Source organism: Antechinus flavipes, chromosome 4, assembly GCF_016432865.1.
Source record: "Antechinus flavipes isolate AdamAnt ecotype Samford, QLD, Australia chromosome 4, AdamAnt_v2, whole genome shotgun sequence".
In the NCBI taxonomy this organism is placed as follows: Eukaryota; Metazoa; Chordata; class Mammalia; order Dasyuromorphia; family Dasyuridae; genus Antechinus; species Antechinus flavipes.
Genome location: NC_067401.1, coordinates 386,972,976 through 386,992,832, shown reverse-complemented (window position 1 = coordinate 386,992,832; position 19,857 = coordinate 386,972,976). Strand labels below are relative to the sequence as shown.

At 46.9% G+C, this 19,857-nt stretch overlaps 1 protein-coding gene across 1 annotated transcript in view; it reads left to right on the top strand.

The window, feature by feature from the left end:
* Window positions 1–735: 735 nt before the first annotated feature.
* Window positions 736–19,857, top strand: part of LGR6 (leucine rich repeat containing G protein-coupled receptor 6) — a 153,039-nt gene continuing 133,917 nt past the window's right edge. The window contains exon 1 of the mRNA XM_051998646.1: window positions 736–1,162. Coding sequence (XP_051854606.1) covers window positions 966–1,162 — 197 coding nt within the window. The 5' untranslated portion in view covers window positions 736–965. The remainder of the gene's footprint in view (window positions 1,163–19,857) is intronic.

Here is a 19,857-nt window from a genome sequence, read left to right as displayed (position 1 = left end):
CAAAAATCTCCTTCTTCCCAAACCACCTATTTTTATAAAGAATTGGAAGCAAAGTGACCCCTTTCAGGCTTCCCCATCCCTAGATCTAGTTTCAGTAGAACTCCCATTTCCAATTTGACGAATTTGCAGTCTGAGGTTTCAATTCTGGCTTTTACCTGTGTGATCCTCCCTAAGTCACTCTCTCTCTGGGTTTAAGTTTGCTCTTCGGTAAAATGGACTTCATTCGGACAGAGGGCAGGCAGTTTTTCTCTGTCCAGACCTACAGTGTGCTGAGAACCCCGTGCTAGGGACAGAAGATCTCGACGTGAGCTAAGGCACAGTGTCGGTCCTTAGGATCATAGAGGGATGCCATTCGCCCCAAATCCCTCCTTTCGGGAAGACTTTTTCCAGTCTAAACGCTGACATCCCGCGCCCCGGTGCCCAGCGGCCCCTTCGTCTAGCCCTCGGCCCTGCAATAGGCAGCAGCCCATCCGCCTGGCTGGCTCGGGGCCGCGCGCCGCCCCTCCCGTCCCTGCATGACTGTTTCCAAACAAGTGCAGGTCCCTCAGCCTCTGCGTTTTCTGTGTGTTTCTCTTGGTTTTCTTTCTTGGCTTTTTTTTTTTTCTTGAATGAAATTCCTGCCAGCTAGGAAGGAAGGAGGGAGAGGGGAGCGAGCCAGAGCGTAGAAACTTTCCTTGACTCCTCCTCCGCCTGTGTCTCCCTCCCTTGGCAAGCCCAGCCCGTGAAACTCCAGAACTAAGATCACTCAACAATGCCTGCCCCTCTCTGACTGCGCCGTCCCCACGCGCTGCGCCCTCCGAGCAGCCGCCGCTGTCGCCGAGCCGAGCCGAGCCCGGGGTGCGCCCGCTGCGACCAGGAGGGAGACCGCCCGGGGTCCGGAGCTGGCTGGGCTCGGGAGAGGGAAAGGGCGAGGGAGCTTTGCCCGCCGTGCCCGCCAGGTGCCCTTCAACCTGCCGGGCGCCAAGATGCCCACCCTGGCCCCGCTCTGGGCCGTGTGGCTCTATGTTGTCGTGTGCCACGGCGGGGCCCCCCAGTCGGGGGCAGCGCCTGCCTGCCCGGCGCCGTGCCACTGCGAGGAAGACGGCATCATGCTGTCCGTAGACTGCTCCGAGCTGGGACTTTCCGCGGTGCCTGGGAACCTGAACCCTCTGACAGCGTACCTGTGAGTACTGGGCTCTCATTTCCTTCCTTTCTCCCTTGGCTCCGCCACTCCTGCGCTGGGGGCAGTGCCAGGCAGCCACTTGCTCTCAGTGCCCCCTGCCTGGGGCAAAGGACTCCGCATGGTGCCCTCTGTCCTAGGGGTGCACATCCTCACTGGTCCATCCCTTTCTCCCAGTCACTTGTTGTGCACCGACAGAATTCTCTACTGCTGGGAGAGATTCTGATGTGTGCCCCCATCCAGTTGGCTCCTCCAGACCGGCAGAGCCCAAGCTAGCAAAAACAAGGCGTCTTTGCACTGTGATTTTTCCAGTTGGCTAAGGTTGGAGTCGTGGCCCTTGGTCACCTGGATCCCATGAACTCCCTCTCCAGATAGTGCAGGGTAATGGAAAGAGCACTGGTCCGGGGCTCAGGTCTCATCCCTACTAACTTACTACCTGGAGGAGTCTGGGGAAGCACCTAATTTCTCTGGACTTTGGTTCCCACAGAGAGGGAAAGCAGAGTGGGAAGAGGGTATCAGGGAGAGCAGCACTGCGGTAACTGCCAACAGGACTCAGGACTCTGGTCTGGAGGAGCATGAATAGACACTGAGCCACTATTTTTATTTCCTGAGCACAAAGTTTGAGGGGAAGAGAGACAGGGTAAGTCAGGGCAAGGTTGCTTGTCTTAAACAGGATGAACGTCTGTTGAATGAAGGGTAAGGTAATCTGTTCAACTGTTCAGGGTAAGGAGACAGATTTTGTGGAGCTAACCCAGGAGTGATATAGGGGTACCAGGGCTTATTTCCTTGACAGGGGGTCCTCAGAGAACCCTCTGACCCTGGCCTTCCCTTTTCTCCCAAAGGCCTCCCTGAAGTTGTGTCCCCGGGGGGAGGCCTCCTCTTCAGAGACACTAATTTGTGGGCAGACAATGAGGTTGAAAACCAGAGAACCATTTTTAGCGTCTGAGTTGGGGTGAGATAACTTGGGGAAGAGGGAGATGTGAAGGAAAGTTCTCTAGGGGGTAAGTTACCTAATCCAGCTGTATAAGACACTGCAACCTGAAGAGAAGAAGGGTTTTGTCCTAACCCTTCCTGACTTTGGCTCTGGTTGCTAGTGGTAAATATAGAAAGGGAAAAGATGGTTTCATCTGTAATGGGGCCAGGATGTTATTGGGGTGAATGGCTAAATGCCCATCCCCTACTCTATACCTGGGGAAATCACCCTCTTCTCCTTCTCTCCAGAGAGCTCCATCACTCTCTTTCTAGAGCAGATAAAATTGGGAAAAGTCCAAGGTATTGCAAGAAAAAGACTTTGGCTACTTTGGGTAGCCCTCACATTGGGGTGTGGGTCTGAGTTTCCTCTATGGTTCCTCCTGGACAATAGGGGAGGTAGCTAGTGGAATAAATGTCATGGCACAGTAGAAAGAAGACTTGAATTGGAGTCAGAAGAACTGGATTCAAATTCTACCTCTGAAACTTACCTAGTAAATCATTTAATTACTGATGGACTTAAGTTTCCTAAAATGAGGGGACTGAATTAGATGATCTTTGAGCTTTAGATCTCTCATGCTTTGATAAAAAGAGATGTTCCCTCTTACTCCCAGCTTGCTTTGGTCCCCAGGGCTTTTGAAAGGTCAGTGGAACTGAGATGTCCATGCTGGGCAGTTCCTAGGAGTCAATGGAGGAGATGATCAGAGCCAATTTCCAGGGAGGAGTAAATTTCTTCCCACTCATTTTGGGAGGGATTAGGAAAGCCCCTTGCTCTCCAACTTCTCTAGCCTGAGAGCTGTGGGCTTTGGGATCTTTCAGAGGTCCCAGGTTCAAAGCGAGAAACTCCATTGGCTTGCTGGTCTCCCATTCTAGGCTTCTAGTAGTCATTGAGGGAATGTATGGAATATGTTTCTGGCCTTCTACCTCTTCTATCTCTTTACCCTCTTTACCTGTTCCAAAGAATCCAGCTTAGCTCAGGTGGGCAGGGGCAAGGTGGTCCTTCTCTGTAACAACATCAGGAATGGAAAGGCCAGGACTTCCACTCTTAGGGACTCGGAATAGTTGGGATGCTTTTTCCAAATGATGTTAGTCCTTTAGTGTTCAGGGAAACTGGCTTTTTCTGAGCTTTTTTCCTGGCTGATCCGTGTTGATTTGAAGCTTCAGGACACATTATCTCAGCTGGCTCCCGGCTGGATCCTCGAGTGGAGTTCTCTCCCAAAGAGATGACAGATTCCAAGGCAGTGCCTGGAATTTAGCAGGAGCCCTTGGAATCTGGGAGAGAAAGGGGACACAGGATTAAAACTGCATGTCTTTTCTGCCCTTGCTTAGGCTGTGGAGGTATCAGACTTGGAGAATAGAACCCTTCTTTATTTCAGTCCATTTAGATTTACCAAAAGTGGTGGTGGTGGGGAACAGAACAGGATACAGAAGGGGATATTCTAGTTCTATTGAAATTCACGGACAGTCTAAAGTTGGGGATGATGTTAGATATTTATTTCTAATTTCCTAATTTTAAAAAAGAAAAAAAATTGAAGGGAAAATGACTTATCAAAGATCTCTCAATGGCAGAACAAGAATTTGAATCCAGGTTTGTTGACTAAATCAAAAGCTCCTTCCCCAAGCATCAGCTACATAGATGAACTGGTGTAGGGGTGGAGAAAGATTTATTTTATCCTTTGCTAAATTGTATGTAGAGGAGACTTCTCCATGAAAAGGAAGCTAAGGGGGCAGCTAGATGGGGCAGTAGATAGAGCACTAGCTCTAAAGTCAGGAGGATCTGAGTTTGAATCCAGCCTCAGGCACTTACTTAGCGGAACAAGTCCCTTCTCTTCTGTCTGCTGCAGTTTCTTTAACTATAAAATGAAGATAATAGTGTGTTTCTCCCAGGGTTGTTGTGAGGATCGAATGAGGTAACATTGTAAAGTCCTCAGCATACCCTCTCTCTGTTGAATGAAGAGGATGAATTAGATGACTCCAGAGATCTCTTCCATAGAGAGAGAGAGACTCTATGGGGGATGAGTTGTGGAACACTTCTTTTAGTTGATACTTGATGAAATAATTATTGATGTATAGTCTTTGAGGGATGTGAGAGACATTAGAGAAAGCATTTTTGATAAGGAAGTTCAGTCCTTAATCATCTGGTGTTGAACTAGTCCTTCAAGGTTGACAAAGTGCTAACTTTACAAGAACCCTCTGAAGCAGATAGGAATAAGGACAGGATCTATGATCTCACTGACACGAGGGACTTCCAGGTGAGGAAATTTCCTCCACCAGTGCAGATCAACACTTTCTCTGTAACTTGTAGCCCTAGAGAACTGATGAGAACACAGAATGTTAAGTCACTTGCCCGGGATTACACAGATAGTAGATGTCAAGTCTCAGAAGCAGATTTGAACCCAAGTCACATTGACCAACTTTATCTCCTGTGCCCCTTTGCCTCTCAGCATTAATGATTATCACCAATTCACAGTTGAGGAAATCCAAGTTGCTCATGGGCAAAGTCTCTTACCCATCATGAAGGAAGGCTAGTCAAGTGTTAGAATGCTGACTTAATTCAAGTCTTCTTACTCCAAAATCCAGTGTTCTTCTGGGTGTCAGGGAAAGATACTTATGTATGTGTATATGGGGGATTCCCCCCACACACACTTCCCCAATTCCATGGAATTGGTATTTGATAATGAAATAAAACAATCTGGATGACCTTTGGGGAGCCATGAGCTGAAGTATCTCTGTAACCCCTGGAGGACCATATCATCTCCTACAAAGTTGGACTTTGAAGGGACAATGTTTTTCCCATCCATAGAGGGAAGAAGCTTTCTCCTATTGTCAAGATCTTGGAAGGAAGATGCTACAACATCTTCTCTGAGCATTTTCCCCAGAGGTAAGAATCCTTCCTGTTAGGAAGTTCTTCTTCTATGTCTAACCTGAACTTTGCCACTCAGATCCAACAGATATGAGCACTTTGGGGACCGCCATCTGTCCTGCTCCATCTGGATTGAGAAGATAGAGCTTAAATGTCCACAGATCATTAGCATCATTTCCCTTTCTCTAGGAAGATAGCTTTTCAGAAGATGGATATTTCTTCCCCACCCCAGTAAAAAGGGCCCTGTCCTCGGTGCTAGGGGCTATGCAGAATAAGTAGGAAATCAGTTCTAAACTCCGGGAAGTTCAAACACTTAATCAACAAGTATTCCCAAAGTGCCTACTGCATGCCGGGCTCTGTGCTGAACATTGGCAATTGAAGGACAGATTTACCTCTCTCTCTCTCTCCCTTCCCCAAACATGCCATCAGTTGGATGTCCCCGACCCTGGGGAGACCTTGGAACCAGCTTCCCAGGCAGAAGACGAAGGTGGTTGAGGGCTTTCACTCTCCTGAGCACACTAGAACTCTGTCCTAGCTTCTCTGTGGGTTACAGGGCAGAAGGCACAATCCCTCAGGAGTTTACGGGCTTGAAGGAGAAACCTTCCCTGCTCCAAGGGGGACCTCCTTCCTCCCTGATAGAAGAGGATGTCTACCCACTGATTCCCAGTTTACGACATATGACTCGTGTGATTTGGGGTAAAGCACTCCAGATCTTAACTTCCTCCTCTCTAAAATCAATGCATGAGATATTTTCCAAAGTCCTCTTCCTGATCTAGCATGCTAAGTTCCTCTGATCTATTCCTGAGGTTAGATTTTGCCCTAAGTCTCACTCCCTATGCCCTCATCGACTGGACAGTGACTTAGACAAGCCTATTAGGAACAGCAACTAGTCAGAGACAGTCTAGGGGTGCTGAAGAGAAGGGGGAGAGTTATTCCAGGAAATGGGGTCCCTGGGGGGTATCTCTTGTGCCAGCCTCACTCCAAAGTAAAGCCTGGGGGCCCGGGCTCATCAGAGGGCAGACCCCAGGGGAGGGTTAGGGGTGGAGGAGGTTTGGGGAGGGGGGCGAGGAGGAGCCAACACCCTAGTTCAAAGGAATGGCAGGGAACAAAGCCCTAGGCAAGAGAAAAAGGAAACCTCTTGGTTGGTTCTGGCATCAAGCATGGGGTGCGGTTGGGTGGGGTGTGGCTGGCGGAGGAGAAGAAAGCTTGGTTCAGAACAGAGTTGCCCCCCCTCCTCCATTCTCCACATCCCCACCCCAGGCCCCTTCCTCCACTACCCTATGAGCTTTCAACTTGGAGGCCCAGCTCCCCTCCCCTTTCTCCCCCCATCTCCCTGTCCCCAGGTTGGCATCTTTGTTTTGGCATTGGCCCCTTGGTGCTCACGGTTTGTCTGCCCCAAAGGTGGGTGGGGGTGGGGTAGACAGTCTCCAGAGGGAACAGAGATGAAAGAAAAAAAAGAGAGCAATAGTCCAAGTTTAGAAGCCAACTTTTCTGGGACACCTCCCCCCACGCTGCCTCCTCAGCATCCCCCATCTGCTCGTCTGGGAGATGTGTTGGGAATAGGTTGGAGAGGGTCCTGGTCTTTGAGAGGGGGGCTGGCCCCGCTTCCAAGACCCTCCTTGAGCTAAGGACACTAAGGTGTCCCCCCCTCCCATTCATACTTTGGCTTCCTGGAAAAGAGAGGACTTCAGGAGGAGTCTGCATCAGAGTCTCCTAGGTTTAGGGACACTGAAATAAGGGAGGACTTATTTTCCTCACCCTTCTTCCCCTAGCTTTTAAGGAGATGGAGTCAGAGTTGGCACTGGAAAAGGTTGTGCCCTTGTCCTTTTCCAAGGAGATATTCTTCAACCTGAAAAGCTCTGGCATTCTATGTCAAGGTACATGTTTGTAGAATCAAGCTTTTCTCCAAAAAATGGAAATTCTGAACAATTCTCCCCCCAGCAGCTCAGAGGACTTTGAATGTCACCCGTAGCTCCTTTCTCTTTCATGTTGTTGTACCTCCAGAGGGCAGTGTCTTCCTCTAAATTCTGTCCTCCCAAGCTGTGTGACTTTGGGATAGATACTTACCCTCTCTGCTCGGGGAGAGGAAGGTTGGGGATCAGGAGGACCGGACAAGGATGGGCATCCTTGGGAGCTCGGGTTCCTTAAGGAAGACATGAAGGATGGAGAATCTGAATCTGAGAGGAAGAGGAAGCACTTTCCAGATCTTTTTGCCCATTTTCTAAGCAAGTCTTTTCCAGTTGGCCTCATTTAATGAAAAGGGGGTGTGGGATGCCCGTTCCCCTACAGTGGTTCGGCCTCTCCTCTCTGTCCTCCAGACATGAAAGCCTGGGCCCCAGGAGGAGAAAAACACCAGAGAAGCCAAACTTGGTCAGTGAGAAGAGAGTTATTTTGGAAGCGGTGAGAGGGCATGGCAGGCGGAGGAGAGCTTTCAGAAAGCTATGGGGTTGGCACATCGCCCCTCCCCCGGAGCTGTGCCAACCTGAGCAGCAGGCAGGGGCTGGGGCCAGCTGCTCAGGGACAGGGCACCTACAGAACTGAGGCTTCCTTTCATGTTCCCGCTCCCAGCCCCTTCACCCACTTTCTGCCATCTTTGCCATCCTTCCCAGGGCGCTGTCTGGACGAGGGGATCTTTGGGAAGGACAAAGAGTCTTCTCTTTGTCCACCCCGCATCCTGACTTCTCACTAGCCCTTTGAAGACAGGTACGCCCTGGGATCAGCCCTTCAGCAGAGGCATCATGGCGAGCAGAATAGGGAGATCTGAATTCAAATCCTGCGCAAGTCACTTAAATCCTCTTGGCGTAAAATAAGAAATGGGGCCAGACAATTCTTCCACATTAGCCCTTGCAAAACCTTGTGTTTCAATCTCCCCCAGATGGCAAGTAGTCCAATATATGTTAAACATGGTAGAACTATATGTTAAAGTATATGCCTACAGAATTATACAATTATCGTGCTGCTTAAGAAAAATCAAATCAAACCAGTTAAAAAAATAAATTGGGCTAGAAATGCTCCAAGATCCTTTTCGGCTGGATTTGTCTCACTCCGTGATCATAGGCGACAATCTACCTTACTCTTCTCCAGGCGCTTCCAGGATGCCCCTAAGGTTGGCTGCCAGGTAGGTTCAAGCCCGGACCATTAAGCTCAGTGGAGTTTGCTTCTCTTTGACCCAGCCGAGCCAGCCAGGTCTTTCCCATGGGTATAAACCCCATTAGTGGTAGGGCATATGCCATGCCCATAACCCCGATTAACCCTTACTCTGCCGTGCTCAGGCAAAACCCCAGGAATTCTGAACTCCCCCAAGGGATGGACAGCGCTGTGGGTATCTTAGTTGGGCTGCTGTAGCAGAAGCTGAATCCACATCGGAGGGGGGAGGCTTAGCACAGTGCCTGGCACACAGTAGGTCCCTACTCTGTGCCAGGCACTGTGCTAAGCCCTGAGGATACAATTGTAAGAAGAAAAGTCCCTGCTTCAAAGAGTTCACGGTCTGATGGAGGCAGAGAACAGAAGGAGGCAGGAGAGCAGAGGAAACTGGGGGTACACAGCACAGGGCATCTTGTTTTGTGGAGCTGAAAGCAGGCAGAGAGCTGCAGACGCGAAGCAGAGTAAGTTGAAAGTCCATTTTCTGACCTCTATAAAAGAAGGCATCGGGAAGGGTTTTGTACTCTGCCATCTAGCCCTCCAATCTGAGGGGAGTGGAGGCTGAGGGAGGTCCTCCCACGGCTTCTGACAAATAGGGTTCTAATGCTCAAGGGGAAAAAAGGTCTGGAAATGGATGGATATAAGACCTGGGGCCAGGAAAACCTGAGTTTGAATCCTGCCTCAGACTCTAAACAAGTCACTTAACTTCTCTCAGCCTCAGTTTCCCAATTTGTAAAAGAGGGACAAGAATATTAGCTACTTCACAGGATTGCTCTGAGGATATGATAACATATAAAGTACTTTGCAAACTTGAAGTGTTATACAAAGGCAGCTTTTTCTCCTCTTCCTCCTCCTCCTCCTCCTCTTCACTTCCTCCTCCTCCTCCTCGTCCTCCTCCTCCCCTTCCTCTTCCTCCTTCACTTCTTATTCCTCCTTCACTTCTTCTTCTTCTTCTTCTTCTTCTTCTTCTTCTTCTTCTTCTTCTTCTTCTTCTTCTTCTTCTTCTTCTTCTTCTTCTTCTAATTGTGGCTGGAAAATCTCATGAGAAGAGAGATCAATATTATCTGAAAATATTTATAAGGAACCATATGTAGGTCACTGTGCTGAGTGCTGGAGGGAAACACAAAATAGATTCTTACAAATCTGCCCTCAAACAGCTTATTGTTTGGTTGAATGAGAAGAGATCCTTTGGACCAGGATGTCCTCAGTGCATTGTGAGACACCCAAACAAGTGCAATGGGTATTCAGGTGAGGGATAGGATCAGGACAATCAAGGAAGGATTCAGAAAGGAACTAGGTAGTGGATTTAGGCTAAAGCAGATAACTCAGATTTACTGATATAGCACTCTCTCCTGACTTCCAATCTCACATCTCCTACTGCCTACTAGACATCTTGAATTGTATGTCCTATAGATGTCTTAAATTCAATGTGTCTAAAACTAAACTCCCTCCCCCAAGCCCTCTCCTCCTCCGTATTACTGTCCACTCAGCTGCTAAAGTGATCTTCCTAAAGGGCAGGTCTAACCTTGTCATCCTTCCCCTCTCCTCCTCCCACCCAATTAAATAAACTCCAGTGGACCCCTATTATCTCCAGAATCATAAATGAAATCTTTTGTTTGGCATTTAAAGACTTTCATAATCTGGCATCTTCTTTTCCACGTTCCCCTCCACAGTACCTAAAACACCAAGCCGTCAATTAACATTTATTAAGTGCCTAATACATATATGCTACATACATAGTAGGTGCTTAATAAATGCTCATGGATTTGATTTAGCTGAGAGGAGGGATCAGCCTAGATGTCCCTGCACTTGTGTTTTCATTTTCATAGGGAATTCCCAGGTGAGATGTTTCCCTCTATTATTGCAGGTCACCACCTACTTTGCAACTTACAGTATTAGAGAATTGTCTAATTCATATGGACTTATTTTTAAAATGTTCTGTTTGATTTTTATATATATTGTTAAACATCTCCAAAGAGCATTTTATTCTGGATCAGGACCCATTCAGGAGTGTGGTGATCTGTATTTGACACCTTAAGAGTGATGAGAAGATAATATCTTGCCAGGGTCCCCCAGCCAGTATGACAGAGGCAGGGCTTCAACCCCTATGCTCCTGACTTCAGTACTGACCCTGTTTCCCCTGTGTCTCACAGTTTCTTGTCTCTTGAGGTAGGAGCTCCAGGCATTAGGAATGGAGACTTAGATCTGTGATTTCATTGGCATAAGGAACTCCCATGTGAGAAATCTCTGTTCACTGATGTAGGTCACCACTTGCTCTGCAATGTACAATTTTTTAAATATATTTTTTATTTTCCTCTCAATTACATATTAAAAATATTTTAACATTTGGGGTTTTCCCCCCAGTGTTTTGAATTGCAAATTCTATTCTCCCCTCCTCCCTCTCTGAGACAGAAAGCAATCAGATATAGATTAATGTATAGTCTTTTTTTAATTCAATTTTATTTCTTTTCAGTTCTTCATTTTCTCCCCTTATCCCACTCACTGAGAAGGCAAAAAAAAAAAACTATTACAGATATGTAAAGATATTGCCGAGGGTCAAGTGACCGTTTTCATATATGATAGCAAATAACAAGTAAGACTAGAACCTAAGGATTTCCCAGCTTTGGAGCCAGCTTTTTACTCACTATTCTAAGATACCTTCACAAGGCTCTGAAGGCCCAGAAATGAGAATGATATTGAGGGTCTCAAACTTATCAAACAGTCCTGCCCTTTCTCAATGGTCTGTGATGATATCCCCTTTGGGAATGGTTTGGAAAGACATTGGAAGTGACCGAGGTTTGAAGAGGAGCTGTTCCTCTTTCAAACAATGTAGATTATTGCCAAGAGCAGGATTTCGGTGTCCTAATTCCCCATTCCCAGTTGCTTATTTGCTTTTGTCAGTAGGTGGGGGGTGAGGGGGTGGTGTTCTTGAGAGTGTCCAGGCTGAAGGAATGATGAGAGTCTTTGTGGGAATGCCAGGGATTTAGATGTGGTTCTTAGGCTGGAAGTCATTGCAACAGGAGGGCAGAGCTCCAGGAGGAGAAGGGCAGCTTTGTAGCCTGACCCCAAGGATCTGGTCACCCATCACCTGTCTCCCCATTGGGCAATGTTCCTGTGTGCCCATGGTGGGGAGGGTTAGGTGGGAGCCTGCTTAGAAATGGAAAGGTATGGGATAAAATGACCCTGATCCTCCAGGTGTCACACAATGGGCTGAGGACCTCATAACCTATTTCCCTTCCCTATGTGAAATAGGGGTTGGAATCCCCTTAAATTAAGCTCCACCTTTGGTAATAGGGGGACAAGATCAGCAGGGACTGATGATCTTTCTTCAGATTTTGTAGAACCTGTTAACATTATTACTCCCCATTCCTCACCCTTTTGTACCCACATTCATTTAAGGGAGCACCTCAGTTCCCATATCTGTCTAATAGGGAAGATAATCATAATCCCTGCTCTGCTTCCTCCTGGAGCTGTTGGGGAGGTCAAATGGGGCTAATATCTAGAAAAACGCTGTGAAAAGTTCAAACAAGTCCCACTTGCTTTTATTACTTTGGGAAGGATGGTGGAGTCAACAGAAATCTGCCCTTAAAGTCGGGACCACCTGGATTCAAGTCTGGCTTCACACATTCTATCCGTGAGTTCTTCCACAACTAACTTAACCTCTCAGATGAATCTAATCACCAGAATACTTTGGTAGAGGGAGGGAGGTTCTCTCAAGCAATGAAATCACAGATCAAATTCCTATCCCTCTATGGTTCAGCATCTGCATCTTGCAGGCACAGCTGTAAAACAAAATGATACAGAAACATCATCATCGTTATTCTCCTGTGGAGTGGATCTCCTTGAGGGAAGAGACTCGAGCTCTTCCTGCACCTTTACCTGTGCTCTGGGAGCTTACATTCTACTAGGGGAGTAGATAAGCAGACATATAAGTATATTCAAGCATGTGCATGCACACATACAAGCAATAAATATAAGTTGGGATTGGGGGGAGCGTGCTAGCAGCTGGGAGGAAGGTCAGGAAAGGGCTTTTGCAGGAGATGGCTCTCAAACTAAAAGGGGACAGAAATGAGGAGGGAGCCTATTCCAGGAATGGGGCAGGGAGATGGGCTGGGGAAAACCATTTTGGCTGCACCATAGGGTGAGTAGAGGGGATCAATGAGCCAGAAAGGTGGGTGGAGCCAGGATGAAAGGGGCTTCCAATACCAGAGAAGAGTTTGCATTTGTGTCTAGAGATAATAGGAAACAATTGATGTTTATTGAATGAGGGATTGTCATGACTGGGTCTTTGCGTTAGAGCTATCATTTAGGCTTGTGATGTAGTGGAAAATATGCTGTGAAACAATCTGAGTGAAAGATTGGTTGAATAAGGGAGAGCTGGTTATTACAAGGGGGGAAAGGAAGGGAATATGTATTTACATACTGCCCCTATGTGCCAGGTGCATCTTCAAGCCCAGAACCAAATCCTTGTCACTTTTTTCCTTTTAACATTCTATTATTCGTAGAGAAATGTATTTAAAGAAGAAGGTATTATCTCATTTGACCCTCACAGCAACCTGGGAAGTAGGGGCTTTTTTGGTTTTATAATGAGCCCCCCATTTGACAGATGAGCAAAACGAGGCAAACAGTAAGTGGTTTGCCCAGAATTGCACAGCTAGGAAGTGTCTGAGCATGGATTTGAACAGAGTGGTCCCAGAACTCTCTTGTAGTCCAACGGAGAGGTAATAGGAGTATAGTGGCCATATTAGTCTACTACCACCCCATATTCCTGATGAAGAAACTGAGGTCCATGGAAACTAATTGGATTATCTGAAATTACTCAGGTAGGTATGGCAGTCTCCATGGTGTTGCCTCTGCCCCACCCTCTCCTGTCTGGGAATGTTTTCCCCACCCCCAGGTATCCCCAGAATCTAGGGCAGGCTCCAGTTGGGGGGGGTGTAGGGGGCTGGGGATGGGAGAGATCGAATGTCCAAGAATTGTGAGTGTTGAGGCAGGAAGAGACGTAAACTAATCCCCTACCTTTGTGCCACAGGGCGGATGAGCAGGCAGGGATAAGAGGAGAAAGGAAGAGAGCTATTGTTTAGGACAAAAGTAGAGAATAAGAACTGGGCCTGGGACCCTGTGGGGGCCCACCCCTCCCCCAGCAAACATACTCACACTCCTCCCTAGGGTGGCTAGGGGCAGTCCCCAATTCAGCACCTGCTGGAGCCAAGAGAAGCCCATTGTCCCTCCTGCTGCCCCTTGGGAACGCGGCAGAGAAAAGGAGATTTGGTGAAGTGGCCAGCTTCTGCCTCCCAGCACCCTCCATCCCTCCCCAGGCCCTCGCCCAGGGAGACTCACCCTGCTCTGGGAACTGCTGAACAGGGAGTTGGTGGGATTTGGGGAGGGAATGGGGAAGGAAGCTCTGTCCCTTGACAGCTTAAAAAGACCCAGTGCTGGGGCTTAAAGAGAAATCGGGAAATGAACTAAAAAAGAAACTGGGCATTGGGTCTACCCAGTTGGGTTTTCCTGAGAATTGGGCCGATTGGCAGACCGTGTGAGGGGGCAGTGAGCCCATCTGGGTCCCGGATGGCCTGGGATGGGCACTACTGAAGGGGTCGGTGGATTTGGGGATTTTCTGGGCTTATGATTTCCAGAAATGCAGATGTCCAGGCATGGAGCAAGTTGAGGCAGGTCAGGAAGATGAGGTGGATGGGGCTCTTGCTAGGATGGGGCCGTCCAGTTAAGGAACAGGAGAATCCTGGGCAGGGAAAGATTGGGTTTAGGTGTGCATGTGGCGTGACTAGGGTATTTATCTCCATTTTACAGACGAGGAAACTGAGGCACAAAGCAGGTTTAGCTGTCCAGGCTCACACAGTCAGCAAGTACATGAGGCGGGATTCCGACTCAGTTCTCCCTGACTGCAAACGCAGCCCTCTATGAACTGCATCATGGAGTTGCCGCTAAACAGAACTCAGAATTCTGGTCACATCCCACCCAGTTCTCCCCACCAGCCTGGACTTTCCTCCCTGAGCTTCCCTGCCTTGGATCTCTGCCAGCTCAGTACCAGAGGAGCTCTTGGGCAGCGGCTTTAGCTTCCTGGCAGCTCATCCCCTCTCCCCAGAATCAGTGTGAGAACTTGAAGGGCATCTGCCGTGCACTAAAGGGAAGCCTGGGCTGGCGTCCGCTCTTAGATTCTTTTCAGATGCCACAGGAGTCAGGGCCTTGCTTTAATATCCCATCCTTCCTTTCCGCCTTCACTCGCCTTGGAGTAGGGTGCCGCTAGTTTAGAATTCTGCCCCTGCCCCTGACTTGCTGCGTACTTTTGGGGGCTAACTCTTCTTCTTTAAATACATTTCTCTACAGATAATGGGATGTTAAAGGATGTTAAAGGGGAAAAAGTGACAAGGATTTGGTTCTGGGCTTGAAGATCCCCAGCAGCCCAGGACTGAGAGTCTGCAAAATCGTGGAAAGTCGGGTGGGAAGGGATTGGGAGCCATTTATTCTAATGGATGTCTGAACAGGTCTCCCCTTCACTCCAGAAGGGCTGTCTGGATTCCCATGAAGGGGCTCCACTTCCTCCCAAGGCGCAGCTCTCAATGTTAGGAAGATTTTCCATGCAACGAGCCTAAGTTTGTCTCTCTGAAAATTCCACCCGTTGCTCTTCGTTCAGTGCTTTGGGGCCCTTCCACGTAACAGTCCTTCAAATACCAACAGGCAGCTATCATGTACCCACTAAAGAAGAGGACACCATGGTGTCCCGGCTCCAGGATTGCAAGTGGGCTCCTGGGGGGCTCTGGGGACCTTAGGGCCGGGTGGACACAGATTCCTCGGGCAGTTCCCGCCTCTAATCCGTCCATTCTCCACTCCATCGTCTGTCCCTCTCCGGTACCTCCAAAGGGCTCGATGCCCAGTCCAGAACAAGGCCCCCCATTAACTATGTGCAGTGGGCGGAATGAGGAATGCCCACCTCCCCCTGCCAGCCAAGGCTACGCCAGCTCTCCCTTCCATGCCTGATCCCTGTTCCTGAATGCAGAGGCCCAGGGTACTCCTCTCCTCTCCCTTCTTGCCCTGCAGAGACCTGCCAGAAAGCATTAGCCCCAATGGGCCAGATTAGCCCAGAAGTGGGGGAGTGGGGGACAAGAGGTCATTACTCCCCAGTGAAAATCAGGGTATTTAGAGCTATTGGGTGGGGGCCACTTTATTCATCTTCACAGAGAAAACTCGAGGGGGTGGATGGGTAAAATACTTGGGTTAATTCTCTGAATGCTGAATTCTCCTCCCCCCCTCAATGAATTGAAAACTCTTGAAAACTACCGATCTAATTGCTTGACTTGTAACGTTTTCTAAGAAGACCTCGGTTTAGAAGTTTAGATTGCCAGAATTATGATTAAAGCTAATCACTAAATATAAAATCTAACCCCTTAATTTTACAGGTGAGGAAAGACCAGAAAGGTTAGATAATACTCTAATTAATAAGTAAGTGGGGAGATGTCCTATTTTTCCAGACTCCCTGTTCTTTCCACTTACACCGTCTGAGGGGCCCTCTTGAAATCATCTTGCCCAGTTCTTTGCCTCTAGACTAAGCTCAGGTGAGGGCTGAGTTAATTCCAGATGTCACAACTTCTAAAACATTGTTTTGATTTTTCATCACTGTGATCATGAAGAAGTTCTGCCTGGTGTGTAAATGGAATCCCTTTTGCTACAGATCGAGAGTTTTCCCTCTTATTCTGGAATAAGATGTCATCAAATCATATTAGAATTGAAAGGGATCTTTCCAATCTTCAAACCTAATTCCTTCCTTTTAGATATAAGAAAATAGACTCAGAGATTCAGTGATTTGATCACAAAATAAATTATCGGCAAAGTTTAACCTCCAGTCTCTTTATTCTGGTTTTAATCCTTTTTTTTTTTTTTGTCACAGCTGATTCCTGTCCTACTCACAAAGCTCTCTCTCAGACTGTTTTTTGTTTTGTTTTGTCATTTTTTGTTTTTGTCTGGTATCTTTTTTTTTTAAACTTTCTAGGTGACTCGAGATGTTTGGTGTCCTCAACCAGGTTCTCATTCAGAGTCACATTTGATGTCACATCAGAGTTCTGGTTCTGACTCAGCTCAGCACCAGCCATGGCAGGCTGAGGGACAGTGACCATTCGTGGAGAAAAACAGACTAAGTTCTGATAGGTGTGTCTCAAGAACTCGTCCCTTTCTGCTGGTTATAGGTCTGGGAGAGAAGATGCACCAGAAATCATCCCAAATTTCCTTCACTCACAGTCAAAAGCAATCAAAGCAGCAAGGGCTTTTCCAGAAGGATCTCTATCCTGATTATCAATTACATCCTCTCCCAACTACTCTTGGGTCCCACCAGCTCAGACTCTCAAGCTACAGCTCATTTCCTTACAGTTCTGGTGTTTTCCACTATTCTAGGCCAAACCAAGTCCCTCTGGTCTAGTTCAGTCTTCGCTAGTTACAGGAAACCTCTGCACTCACCAGTCCAGAGCCATTCAGTCCAATTTATGTATCTTCAGCTTTGATCAGTTAGATTAGTTTGAACTTGGTTTTCTCTCTTATGTCTAACTTCTGTGCTTCTCTCTCATTAATGGGAATCCCTTGAGATTAAAAAACCATAGCTTCTTCTTTTTCCTATTTTACCTTCCTGACTCCCTGTCCTTTCTACTGCCTACTGTCAAGTGAGATATTTGTAAAGCACTTAGTGCAATGTCTGGCACACAGTAGCTGCTTAATAAATCCTTCCTCCTTCCCTTCCTTCCCCCCTCCCTGTCTCCCTGCCTCCCTCCCTCCATTTCTTCCTTCCATTTCTTTCTTCCTTCCATTTCTTTCTTTCTTTCTTTCTTTCTTTCTTTCTTTCTTTCTTTCTTTCTTTCTTTCTTTCTTTCTTTCTTTCTTCTTTCTTTCTTTCTTTCTTTCTTTCTTTCTTTCTTTCTTTCTTTCTTTCTTCCTTTCTTCCTTCCTTCCTTCCTTCCTTCCTTCCTTCCTTCCTTCCTTCCTTTCTCCTTTCCTTCCTTCCTTCCTTCCTTCCTTCCTTCCTTCCTTCCTCCTTCCTTCCTTCCTTCCTTCCTTCCTTCCTTCCTTCCTTCCTTTCTCCTTTCCTTCCTTCCTTCCTTCCTTCCTTCCTTCCTTCCTTCCTTCCTTCCTTCCTTCCTTCCTTCCTTCCTTCCTTCCTTCCTTCCTTCCTTCCTTCCTTCCTTTTCTCCCTCCCTGCTTTCCTTTCACATGACCTTTGTTTATAAAGGCACCTGTAATCAAAGTTGCCGTGTGAAGAGGGAAAGTGTTTGGTGTCCAGCGCCCTGACTATGCTTCCCCACAAAAGAGAGGCCTTTATGTGCTCCCCAATAAGCAACTGCCAGGGGGTTTATATTTATCCTGATCTTGGGTTTAATGCAGGACAGAATGACTCGCGAAACACCAAAAACCTCAGGAGAGAATGGGGACTTAGTTCACGTCTTGAGTGATTCCCTGGAGAGGGCCATTGGGGGCATGAATGCTTGGCCTTTGGCTTATGGACACTGGCTGAAGATCAGAAGATCAGGAGATCAAAAGATGGGGAGATCAGTGGCACAGCAGGTGGTCACTTGGAGGCGCCAGAGGCTGCAGCTGCTGCCTCATCAGTCCTGGGACTGACCCAGGACTCCCTCCCCTCCTGTTCCCTTCTCCCCAGTCCTTTTCCAGCCAATCAAAAACCCAGACAGGCTCCCCTTCTGCCCACCAGGGGCTCCCAAGCTACACTGTTGTCCCAGATGCAGACCAGGAGCGGAAGTGGGACAAGCTCTGGCTGACATTTATGCCAACCTTTGGGGGGTACAATTCAAGTCCACTGGGTACCAAGAAAGAAATCATATCTTCCAAACCAGTTCAACTCCCGGCACCCTGGCCAGGCAATGCAGAAAGTCCTATTTTCTATCTCACTTGGCTATCTAGTCTCTGACCTTGAATTTCTGGCTCCTGTGGCAGACTCCATCCAATCTTACTGTAGATGGGGGATGTTAAATATCAGAAAGAACTCTAATGGAGACTGAGGGTGAATGCAGCATTTGTTCCCCTAAATGTTGGACAAAGAAGGAGTAGCCTTTGAAGAGGCTGGCAAGTGAGGAGAGGTTAGATCCTACCTGGGGAAGATGATGGTCAGAATCACCCCTTATCCAGGAACCTATTATAAGTCCAGGGCAGGGCAGGGGAGAAAGGCCAGGTGCTATAATAATAATAATAATAATAATAATAATGGTTAACATTTATGTAGCACACTTCTTGTTCCTTTTCAGTCCTGTCTGATTCTTCATGACCCCATTTGGAGTTTTCTTAGCAAAGATACTATTTCCTTCTCCAGCTCATTTCTTCAGATGAGTAAACTGAGGCAAACAGGATTAGATGACTTGCCCAGAATTACCCAGTATCTGAGGCTGGATTTGAACTCAGGACAATGAAATGGCTTCCTAATTCAAAGCCCAGCACTTTATCCACTGAGTCACCCAACTCCCCTACATAGCACACACTTTAATTAAATTACCTCATTTGCTCCTCACAGAAATGTTATTCCATTAGATTCCTTCAGTTCTTATTCCTATCTACAGATAAGAAAACTGAGTCCCAAACAAGTTAAATGACTGAGCAATCTAGTAAGTGTCCAATGCACAATTTGGATTCTGGCTTTCCTAATTCTTCCAGGACTCTGGCTGCTATACCACCTGGCTAGATGAGACAGAAGTCTTGCTGGGTAGCGGCTTGTGTTGATCAAATGAGATAGTAATTATAAAACACTTAGCACAGGGCCTGGCACACAGTAAGCATTATAAAATGTTTATTATTATTATTATTAATTATTGCCTTCCAGGGACCAGGTGGAGAGTTTTTCATGAGGTGGGCAATCTTGAATTCTTTTTAGCTACACAAATTACTTTACCTTTTAAGCATTCTAGACCTCCAGCTTCTTAAAGTGTGGATTGCAACCACAAATGGAGTCTCCTAACTGAATGTAAGGATTGCAAAATTAGGATTTATCATCAGTAAATATTTGGTTTGTATACCTAATGTACCAATATGCCTTTTTAAAATTTGTAGTAAGTTTGTTTATTTTTTAATACACATTTCTTTATGAATCATGTTGGAAGAGAAAAATAAGAACAAAAGGGAAAAACCATGGAAGAGACTTAAAAAAAAACAGAAAAAAAAAAGAAGTGAACATAGCATGTTGCAAGTTAAAATCATTTGATGCAGGGTTGTCTAGACCAGGGCTTCTTAATTTTTTCCACTACCCAGTCCTTTTTGCCCAAGATTTAAAATTTTAGAGAAGGTGCCAACCTGCATTGGTGGAGGGAATTTCTTTATCTAAGAGAGATAATAAATGAATGGATGAAATTACAGATCTAGTCTCTATCTCTAGAAAATCAATATGTTGGTATTGCTACAAATGTAGCAGCTACTAGTTCATCAGCTACAGATAGTATTCAATGAGAGGATATCACAGCAGCGATGGGAAGACAGAAAGTTTAGGGTGTGGGTATGTGTAAGTGTGTATGTTCATGTATATGTGTGTCTATGTATATGTATCAAAGGGATGTTATTCCTTGGGAAGTCTCTGACTGAAGAACAATCCTGGAGTGGAGCCTAATTTCCCATAATTGCCCGCTAAGTCTGTGCCCATCTTCTGCTTGGCTTTTTACCTTTATCCTCCTGTTGAGCAGGAGACTGAAGAGGAGAAAGGGTCGCAAAAGAGGAAGAGGAGAAAAGGGGA